Consider the following 11,447-nt stretch of genomic DNA (forward strand, 5'->3'; position numbering starts at 1 on the left):
AGTCCTGGAATCATTTTCGTCATTCTTCGCTGCACCGACTCCAGTGAATTGAAGATATCCATTCTTTAATAAGCGCACCAGAACTGAACAGCACAATCGAGGTGCAGCCTGACTAGCTTAAGATATAATTGAAATGTGACCTTCGCACTCTTATTACTTACACTTCTAGATATAAAACCCAATACTCTATTTGCCTTATTTCGAACATTAACGCACTGTTTTCTAGGCCGTAGGTCCGGGCTTACAAGTACCCCTAGGTCTCTTTCACAAGTCGACTTCTCTAGGTTGATGTTGCTAAGGCAGTATACATTGACAGTATTTGTTCTTCCAATATTAAGTACGCTGCACTTGCTGGTGTTGAATTTCATTTGCCATTTTCTGACCACTTCTGCAGTTTATTTAAATCCTCCTGTAGTGCATTTGCATCCTGCCCTGAATTAATCTGCCGCCCTATTTTGGTGTCATCCGCAAACTTGTTTATGTCACTGCTGATCCCAGTATCTAGATCGTTTATGTAGATTATGAACCCTAACCATCGCACAAGTCTATGGCATCTGATTGCAAGATATAAAATCACCATGCGTTTAAAGATGCACAAAATAGTCTACGCGGTGATGAGCGGTGAGGAACACTGAATTTAGATATGGACATGTGGTCACACAATAAGCAAAAAAAAATGCGACATCTATAACTTGTATCACGTGGGGTGCATGTGACACCGTTTGCTATCTCAAGTTAAGTCCAGGTTAATCTATCTTATGGGCTAATATTTGGTACTTGACTGTTGCTAACCTAACGTCACCAATCATAACCTAACCTAACCTTGACTAACCTTTATTTGGAGGTCGGGAAGGACCGAGCGATTTCCTTGAGGAAGTGGTACAGGCCACACCGTACCACACGCTTGTTTCTCGGGTTTGTCTTTTGGTGATCACAACAGAAACTCTCTTATCTTTCCTCAAGTTTGCAAAAATTTATGCACTTCTCGCAGTTTCTTTCAGTCCTTTTGAAAAAAAAATCCACAACACAGTCATCAGAACGACGGAAGTGTTCCATCGTTACCTCAAAGCTAGATTCACATCCGTCACACGTCATGACTTCTGTCTGTGATCGTGGAATAGACTCGACTGGCCAAGGGTACGGCAAATTCTCCTAAATTTGAAAAATTCGAAATACTTCATTGTCATTGGCTGGCCGAGTCACGTGTTGTCACGAAGTGAAGTCACAGAATGGCTGGTGCAGAGAATGATCGAGAGTTCAGAGAGGCTGGGACGATTCCATCGTCAGTTGATAATTTTCACCGCTGACAAAACTTTTCATAAAACACACTTAACATCTTAAATTATATACTTAACACTTTGAATATTATACACTAGGCTCTTTCAATGCAATACAGCTTAAAGACAACGAGGCTTTTAATGACAATGCTGTACACAAGCCTTTTAAATTATATACTTGACGTTTTAAATCTATATACTTAAGTTTCATGTAATAGATGTGGGAGAAGGCACACATTTCTTTATTTCACCAAAGTGCTGTGTTTTCATTTTCTAAAAGCAGTAACATGTCAACTAAGCTCTATATTTGAGTCACTTGGGAGTTTTTAAAAACCGTTTAATCCTCGGCGAACGTGAGTTGTTTTTCGTTTCTTTGTTTAATTTCATTCATTTCTGTGTAGAACTTAATTGTCTTCCTTTTCAAACGTCTTTACAAACACTCTTTAACGTTTTCGTAACATTTTCACAACACAAAGAATTACGACAACATTACTAAAGACGAAATAAACAGCAGACGCTCACAACCCTTCGAAGACACGTTGGTAAAGGTCTGTCGCGTTAACTTCACCAGAGTAAATAAAACACTCGCGCTAAGCCCCTTTAATTCCATTGCCATTTTTTCACAAGGATTTATATTATAAGTTAATGATTATAATAATTACTACAATATTTATACTGTATATTTATACCGTTTATACTGTATATTTATACCGTTTATACTGTATATAAATGTTTTTATATATTGACTGTAGTAAGTACCCTTGATAGTTATTTAAGTAAGAATGTGAGGAATGTGACTAATGGCATCTTCCTCGTTCCTTCTATCAAGGTTACAGTAAACGATCTATTAGTCCAATGTCCTCCACTTTTCCATATATCTTTTAATGCCTATCTTACGGTCATTTGCCGTGCATAATGCCTATGGTGGCATTCTTAATAGCGGCATAAGATTTCTGTCTAGATATAACATATTTCTTACCGTTTACTCCCATTCTTTTTAATTATCATTAATATTATCCACAAGTGCAAAATATATTTTTGTGCTAAAGCATGATGCCATATTAGTAGGAATGCGAATAAGATCCTTATTATAAGGATTGTTGTAGTACACTTTTATTCCACAAATTGTACGTAGACTGAGATAACAAACGAAGTATAGTATACGGCAGAGTAACCAGTGTGCACTAGGCAGCAGGAGCACTAGGCACCACATACTGTATATGGGGCTTCAGGTATTGCACAATATTTCTGGCATTAAAATTGCTTTCGCTATAATTACTCCTAAAACAATTAAAAGTTTCATTTTAATAAAACCAAGAAAAATTTACAGTGAAAATATTTATATTAACACCATAAAATGAAAAAGAAATCAAGAAAGGGGAGACACCTTCAGTGCCAGTGCTTCACATCTTGTCATAGTCACCCATCGACAGTTTTCTCTGTAGCTGGCCAACATTAATGTCTCATTGCAAGCATTTGTGGCGGGACTCATTAAGTACCGCCAAACGGGGATATCCCGTACACTACACATGTAATGAAAGGAGGAGGAAGAACAAGAACACAAAATAAGAGGAATAGTTCGTTACCACCGCTGTATAGGGCACACATGGATGGGAAATCCGAAATTCTTCTGCACATTGGAAGGATAACGTCAGGATAAGATGTATGTATGGTTAAAGTATACAGGCATAATTATAAAGCACGCACAATATATATATAATACTGATTATGTTGTTTTCTTGATCTTTAAGTTTAATTTTTGTATCAACTTATGCATATCTATCCACTTATGGCTCTGTAATTGTCAAAAACTCAAACACAAAGTTTCTGACCTGCTGGGGTAACAAGGTTCATACGAGGAACATTCCTCGTATGTCAAGATATAAGAATGCACCAAAGTGATTTATTTAAGCTAAAACGTAGATTATATCTAAAAAAGAATCATCCTATAGAAAAGATCCTATATTATAAAAGTGTGTTATATTTGGTAGTTAGTGAACGTACAGTATATAGCTAAAGTAGTCTCATATTTAAATGCATTCATATATTTTCAGTTAAGAGGATTGTCCATCGGTACGAACCTTTGTTTATCTGTTCGCTTCGTGCCCACCCGCCCCCCCCCCAAAAAAAAAATAAAACCTGCTTTATATTTGTTAGAAATATAATCTTGTTTCTCTTATTGTTTTTGTAAATTCAGAAATTACTCATGATCATATGCCTATAATGACTATCCTAGGGCATCCTTGTTTGAATAGCCGGATCGCGTGAGGAGTGGACACACTAGTTTATTTTCACCTTCAGACTAACCACCCTAAAGCTAATCTAACTCCCGCAGATATCATTAGGGTGTTTAATCAGGTGAAATAAATTGGGGTGCCTAATCTTCACGTGATTCAGATACCAACAACTGTAGCCTCAACCATTGTGAACGTGTATGACGGTATTAAAGAATGTCTATTACCCATAATTACCTTCCCCATATTAAATCCAAATTAATTTCTAGATATACTACTTCCGAGTCAATTAACCTAATATACGAGTATTTGTTAATTTCCTGGAATTCCTTGTTTTTACACTAATCTCTCCAATAAAAAATAAGATTTTTCTCATCCTGCATGGGTGAAAGATTAACGACCTTAAATCCTTTTAATTATATCCAATAGATTTAATAGTAACGTTGTTTCTGTGGTATTGATCATACGACGACAGAAACACACACGAGAATAAAGATGCACTAAACCTGACTCAACCCGGGGGATTTATTCGTCAGTTTCTTGCTTTTTTATTTAATTGTAGCCATTGTAACTTGAAACTTGTATTTGCGTTGTTTATCTCAACGATCTGCCTCACATTCCTCATCATTAAATATTGATTGATGTCAAAGGTTCTCAACAACTGCTCCAACCATCATCAAATTTTGCGTTTGTAGTTATCGTTGACATGTGAATAATATAATTTAAGTTTTTATTAAGAAATATATACAATATATATTCACTTCCTGAACATGTACTTCTATTTAATACAAATATATATCAAACATAAGACAAGAGAAAAAAATTAATAGATGTCGAAGTGATACTGATCAAAACAATAATTTAGAAGCACTTGCGGTGGACAATGCCGGGGCCGGACTCGTCGTACTCCTCCTTGGTGATCCACATGGACTGGAAGGTGGACAGAGAGGCCAGGATGGAGCCACCGATCCAGACGGAGTACTTACGCTCGGGAGGAGCAATGATCTTGATCTTGATGGTAGAGGGAGCCAGAGAAGTGATTTCCTTCTGCATGCGGTCAGCAATACCAGGGTACATGGTGGTACCACCAGACATGACGGTGTTGGCGTACAAATCTTTCCGTATATCAATGTCACATCTCATTATTGAGTTAAAAACAGTTTCGTGTATGCCAACAGACTCCATTCCCAAGAAGGATGGCTGAAACAGAGCTTCAGGACAACGAAAACGTTCATTACCAATAGTGATGACTTGTCCGTCAGGAAGTTCGTAAGACTTTTCTAGCGAAGACGACGCAGCAGCAACGTTCATTTCACTTTCAAAGTCGAGAGCAACATAGCAGAGCTTTTCTTTAACATCACGTACAATTTCACGCTCAGCCGTGGTGGTGAAGGAGTAGCCACGCTCTGTAAGAATCTTCATCAGGTAGTCAGTCAAGTCACGACCAGCCAGGTCAAGACGGAGGATGGCGTGAGGAAGAGCATAACCTTCGTAGATGGGGACAGTGTGAGACACGCCATCACCAGAGTCCAGCACGATACCTGTGGTACGACCAGAGGCGTACAGGGACAGCACGGCCTGGATGGCCACGTACATGGCTGGAGCGGCAAAAGTCTCGAACATGATCTGGGTCATCTTCTCGCGGTTGGCCTTGGGGTTGAGGGGAGCCTCAGTGAGGAGGACAGGGGACTCCTCAGGGGCAACACGCAGTTCGTTGTAGAAGGAGTGATGCCAGATCTTCTCCATGTCGTCCCAGTTGGTGATGATGCCGTGCTCGATGGGATACTTGAGAGTCAGGATACCTCGCTTGCTCTGGGCCTCGTCACCGACGTAGGCGTCCTTCTGACCCATACCGACCATCACACCCTGGTGACGAGGACGGCCGACGATGGAGGGGAAGACTGCGCGGGGAGCGTCGTCGCCGGCGAAGCCAGCCTTGACCATGCCAGAGCCATTGTCCACAACCAGGGCACAAGCCTCGTCGTCGCACATTACTGATGTCCTTTTATTGCCTGGAAGAAACCATTTATGGATTAGTCTATGTTGTTATAGGAGAAGGAAATTAGCTTAATGTTATTTGCTTTAATAAGCACAATTGACAGTTTTATAATTGTTATGCAAAATAGAAGAACATTCCTCCAGGCTTACTTGGAACTCAGGAGAACAGATCTGTAGGTGATAGCTTTAAAATTCACAAGACAATCTCTAAATCAAAAACTTTCAAATACGAAAAAACTATGATTGTCAGAATATCCAGAACAGGTGAGAGGTGGGCCTTCCTGTCAACATGGAAGAAAAGCTTGGAGTGTGGCTTGAAGTTACTTGCCTCAAACTTTTATACCAGTGACGAGGAAAAAAATGACGGGGGCGTTCATGACCACAGCTGGCATAGGCGTCTTTCCTTGTAGCTCCCCCTACCACGGCCCTAGGTCTTATCAGTGACCACACGCCGCCTTGCTGGTCTGGAGACGCTGCAGGTGAATGGTTGGAGTGGCGATAAACTTGTTGCCTCTGCCACTCAGAGCATAGATACGGGTGTTTGTACCGCCCATCCCAGCACCGCTCATGATGTTGCTACTGTGGCGTTACTGATCATACTGGCCACCAACACCACCCACACCCTTCTCCAACCCCACCCATACCTCAACACATTACCACTCATATAGCCCATACAATCACCCAATACTTCCCACATCCACACCACCCACACGCTCAACAGTATCACTCATTTCACCATCCAAGCCGACCTTATCACTATCCACATCCACATCACCCACAATAAACCTCAATACCACCCATACCACTCCACAAACCAATCCGGTGATTTTTTTTTGTCCGCGTATCACCCATACCACCATCCAGTCGCCACCCACACGCCCACTATCCACCCACACGTCCACTATCCACCCATACGCCCACTCCACCATCCTCGTCGGCTACACACACCTCCTCCCCTCTCCCCACACCCCTTCATCATCACCTCGGTAACTAAATATGTTTACGTTCACATTCCCTAGAATTAGTAGAATTTTTTTGTTGCACCACCTGACGTACGACTCTCACGCCCAGTGGTGTCTGAAATTGTCGAAATAAATCTATTACTAAAGATAAAACAGTAATTTAAGATAAAATATAGTAAGATATAAGAGATGCAATATATTAGAAAATAATATAATGAAATGATTTTATATTTGTGTACAGTTTGATTAATCTTATTTGAAAATCACTTTTATATCCCAAGGAAATGTTGAAAAAAGTTAAAAAAGGATATTGTTTAGTGGAAAGTCTTTGTTTACAGGTTGGTGAGCCAGGTAGCTGACGGCCCCCAAACTGGCTCGCACACCTGGCCACTCTGTTGTCATGGTCACGAGATAAATAAACCCCCCACACTCTCAATACTCTCCTGCCAGCCACCTTCGTCTGGGAAACATCAGGACGTGGTTGGAAAATGTGATATAATTCTTCCTTTCATTTTATATATTCCATCTTTGTTGTGTTAGAATGATAAGTTGTGATGGAACACCTTGGGAATTTTTCGACGATTAAAAAGAAGATCAAGTATTTACCAAAGGGATATTTCTGACAAAAAATATAATATAAACGATACACCAATGAATTAGTTCGTCTCAGGACACATAGGTTCTGACATATACACATACTTGTATATGTAGTGTGTCGGTGTGTTGTACGGGTAGTTGAAATGTTTGTTACCTGCTTTCCTCAAAGACTTTCATTAGTAGGGCGGTAAACTTGTGACTATTGTGGTGATAGTGAGTGAGTGTTTGGTGAAAGTGGATGAGGAGTGTGTGGTGAGATAGTGGGTGGATGATGTGTGAGTGGGGTGAGAGAGGGTGGATGATGTGTGTGTGTGGTGAGACAAGGTGGATGACAAGAGTGACTGTATCGTGAGTAAGAGGTGTTAGGCGTTGACGGGAATCACCGGGTTGAGGTGTAAGGTTTCGGGGGGTTCGGGTTTGATTCGAATTATCGGACCGAGGTTAAAATCTTCATGAGTAAAACATTGTCTCGAAACCAGTTCTATATCCAGCCCATCACTCCTAAGGGCTAACAAAGGCATCATTCACTGTCAAGGTCCACTTTGACATCAGGAAGGTGAAGTCAGAGGGTGAATTCAGAGGATGAATCAGAGGATGGGTAAGGTGAGTGACTTTTGTGATGACAAGACTTGGTGGAGACGTGTTGTGCCGTGTAGGAAAGTCTTTGATGTGTCGATGAAGGATGGGATGGGAGCCGTAGATAGCGAGAGGGTGGGCGGCAGATGGCAGCTGTATATGGAGTGGGTGGCATAAGAAAATATGTTCAGGTTGTGGGTGGTAGAATAAAATATGGTCAGGTTGTGGGTGGCATAAGAAAATATGTTCAGGTTGTGGGCGGTAGAATAAAATATGTTCAGGTTGTGGGTGGCAGAATAAAATATGGTCAGGTTGTGGGTGGCAGAATAAAATATGTTCAGGTTGTGGGTGGCAGAATAAAATATGGTCAGGTTGTGGGTGGCATAAAAATATGTTCAGGTTAGGTGTATACATAAAAATATGTTCAGGTTAAGTGGAAACAAAATATACTAGGCTAGGTGGTAAGATAAAATATGTTTCAGGTGGTTGTGGGTGATAGAATAAAATATGTTCAGGTTAGGTGGCAGAATAAAATATGGTCAGGTTGTGGGTGGCATAAAATATGGTTAGGCTTGTGGGTGGTTGAACATAAAATATGGTCAGGGTATAGTGGGCGTAAAATATGGTCAGGTTGTGTGGGTGGCAGAATAAAATATGTAGGTTATGGGTGGCAGAATAAAAATAAGTCCAGGTGTATGGAGTGGCAAAAAGAAAATATGGTCAGGTTGTGGGTGGTAGAATAAAATATGTTCAGGTTGTGGGTGGCAGAATAAAATATGGTCGGAGTTGTGGGTGGTAGAAGAAAAATATGGTCCAGGTTATGGGTAGAATAAATGGTAGAATAAAATATGGTCAGGTTGTGGGTGGCATAAGAAAATATGGTCAGGTTGTGGGTGGTAGAATAAAATATGGTCAGGTTGTGGGTGGTAGAATAAAAATATGGTCAGGTTATGGGTGGCAGAATAAAATATTCAGGTTGTGGGTGGCAGAATAAAATAAAAATATGGTTAGAATAAAATACAGATCAGGTTATGGGGTGGGTGGTTGAAAGAAAATAAAGTTGTGGGTGGCATATGGTCAGGTTGTGGGTGGTAGAATAAAATATGTTCAGGTTGTGGGTGGTAGAATAAAAATATGGTCAGGTTGTGGTGGGCAGAGAATAAAATATGGCTCAGGTTGTGGGGTGGTAGAATAAAATATGGTCAGGTTGTGGGGTGGTATAAGTTTGTGGGTGGCATAAAAAATATGTTCAGGTTGTTAATGTAGAATAAAATATTTCAGGTTAATTGGGTGGCAGAATAAAATATGGTCAGGTTGTGGGTGGCAGAATAAAATATGTTCAGGTTGTGGGTGGCAGAATAAAATATGGTCAGGTTGTGGGTGGCATTATGTGGGTTATTAGATTGGTATAAAAATATGTAGTCCGGGTTGTGGGTGTATAAATATGGTCAGGTTGTGGGTGGTAGAATAAAAATATGGTCAGGTTGTGGGTGGTAGAGATGGCATAAGAAAATATGAATTGGGTTGTGGGTGGTAGTGAATAAAATATGGTCAGGTTATTAGATTGGTAGAATAAAATATGGTCAGGTTAATAAAAAAATATAAGACTCAGGTTTATGGGTGGCATAAGAAAATATGGTCAGGTTGTGGGTGGAGAATAAAATATGGTCAGGTTAGCCAGTATAAGAAAAATATGGTCAGGTTGTGGGTGGTAGAATAAAATATGGTCAGGTTGTGGGTGGTAAAATAAAATATGGTCAGGTTGTGGGTGGTAGAATATAAATATGGTCAGGTTGTGGGTGAGTAGAATAAAATAGCAATGGTCAGGTTATGGGTGTAGTTAGAATATGACCTGGGTGGGTTGTGGTGGCATAAGAAAATATGGTCAGGTTGTGGGTGGGTGGTATAAGAAAATATGTTCAGGCTAGGTGGATAAGAAAATATGTTGGGTTGTGGGTGGCATAAGAAAAATATGTTCAGGTTGTGGGTGGTAGAAGATAAAATATGGTCAGGTTATGGGTGGTAGAATAAAAAATATGGTCAGGTTGTGGGTGTAAAAAGAAAATATGTTCAGGTTGTGGGTGGTAACAAAAATATGAATTAAATATGGTCAGGTTGTGGGTGTGGGAATAAAATATGGTCCTCAGGTTGTGGGTGGCATAAGAAAAATATGGCAGGGTTAGGTGGCAGAATAAAAATATATTCAGGCTGTGGGTGGTAGAATAAAACAGGTCAGGTTGTGGGTGGCATAAGAAAATATGTTCAGGGTTAATGGGTGGCAGAATAAAAATATGTCTCAGGTTATTGGTGGCAGAATAAAATATGGTCAGGTTGTGGGTGGCAGAATAAAATATGTTCAGAAAATATGGGTCGGAGGCCGTTGTAAAAAGAAAAATATATTCAGGTTGTGGGTGGCAAGAATAAAATATGGTCAGGTTATTGGGTGTAAGAAAATATGGTCCCAGGTTGTGGGTGGTAGTATAAAATATGGTCAGGTTGTGGGTGGCATAAGAAAATATGGTCAGGTTGTGGGTGGTAGAATAAAATATGGTCAGGTTGTGGGTGTAGAATAAAATATCATTTCAGGTTGTGGGTGGTAATAAAATATGGTCAGGTTGTGGGTGGCAGAATAAAAAATATAGTCAGGTTATGGGTGTATAAAGATAAGAAAATATGGTCAGGTTATGGGTGGTAGAATAAAATATGTCCAGGTTGTGGGTGGCATAAGAAAATATGGGTTGGTGGTAGAATAAAAATATGGTCAGGTTGTGGGTGTGGTAGCAGAATAAAATATGATCCCTAGGGTTGTGGGTGGCAGAATAAAATATGGTCCCGGAGGCATAAGAAAATATGTTCAGGTTTGTGGGTGGCCAGAATAAAAGGTCCAGGTTGTGGGTGGCATAAGAAATAAAATATGGTCAGGTTGTGGGTGGCATAGAATATAAATATGTTCAGGTTGTGGGTGTAGAATAAAATATGTTCAGGTTGTGGGTGCAGAATAAAATATGGTCAGGCTAGGGTGGCAGAATAAAATATGTTCGGGTTATTGGGTGTGGTAGAATAAAATATGGTCAGGTTGTGGGTGGAATAAAAAATATGGTCAGGTTGTCAGGTTGTGGGTGGTAATAAAATATGTTCAGGTTGTGGGTGGTAGAATAAATATATTTCAAGGTTGTGGTATATCAGTGAATAAAATATGGTCAGGTTATGGGTGGCAGAATAAAATATATCAGGTTGTGGGTGGCATAAGAAAATATGGTCAGGTTAGGGTGGTAGGAATAAAATATGTTCAGGTTGTGGGTGGTAGAGATAAAATATGACAGGTTGTGGGTGGCAGAATAAAATATGTCAGGCTAGGTGGTCAGGTTGTGGGTATGGTCAGAATAGAATAAAATATAGAATGGGTAGAATTAAATATGTATTTTGTAGGTTGGGGTGGCAGAATAAAATATGGTCAGGTTGTGGGTGGCATAAAAATATGTTCAGGCTAGGGTGGTAGGTAAAATATATTCAGGCTCAGGTTGTGGGTGTATACAGTATATAGTTCAGGTTGTGGGTTGGTAGAATAAAATATGGTCAGGAGTAAAATATGGTCAGGTTGTGGCAGAATAAAATATGGTCAGGTTGGGGTGGCATAAGAAAATATGGTCAGGCATAAGAAAAATATGTCTTCAGGCTAGGTGGCAGAATAAAACATGGTCAGGTTGTGTGGCATAAGAAAATATGGCCAGGTTAGGTGGCATCAGAAAATATGTTCAGGTTAGGTGGTGAATAAAATATGTTCAGGTTGTGGGTGGGCAGAA

The 11,447-nt window shown here is 40.1% G+C and overlaps 1 protein-coding gene across 1 annotated transcript; it reads right to left on the bottom strand.

The window, feature by feature from the left end:
• Nucleotides 1–4,227: 4,227 nt before the first annotated feature.
• Nucleotides 4,228–5,518, bottom strand: LOC121853538 (actin, muscle-like). Its single transcript, XM_042347737.1, has one exon. It carries the CDS (start codon nt 5,501–5,503, stop codon nt 4,373–4,375), a length of 1,131 nt encoding a protein of 376 aa, XP_042203671.1. The 5' UTR covers nt 5,504–5,518; the 3' UTR covers nt 4,228–4,372.
• Nucleotides 5,519–11,447: the final 5,929 nt, after the last annotated feature.

Source organism: Homarus americanus, unplaced genomic scaffold, assembly GCF_018991925.1.
Source record: "Homarus americanus isolate GMGI-L3 unplaced genomic scaffold, GMGI_Hamer_2.0 scaffold4896, whole genome shotgun sequence".
Classification (NCBI taxonomy): domain Eukaryota; kingdom Metazoa; phylum Arthropoda; class Malacostraca; order Decapoda; family Nephropidae; genus Homarus; species Homarus americanus.

Bases quoted from the DNA above. Each gene is read 5' to 3' on its own strand.
- LOC121853538 (XM_042347737.1), bottom strand. From the start codon at position 5,503: ATGTGCGACGACGAGGCTTGTGCCCTGGTTGTGGACAATGGCTCTGGC.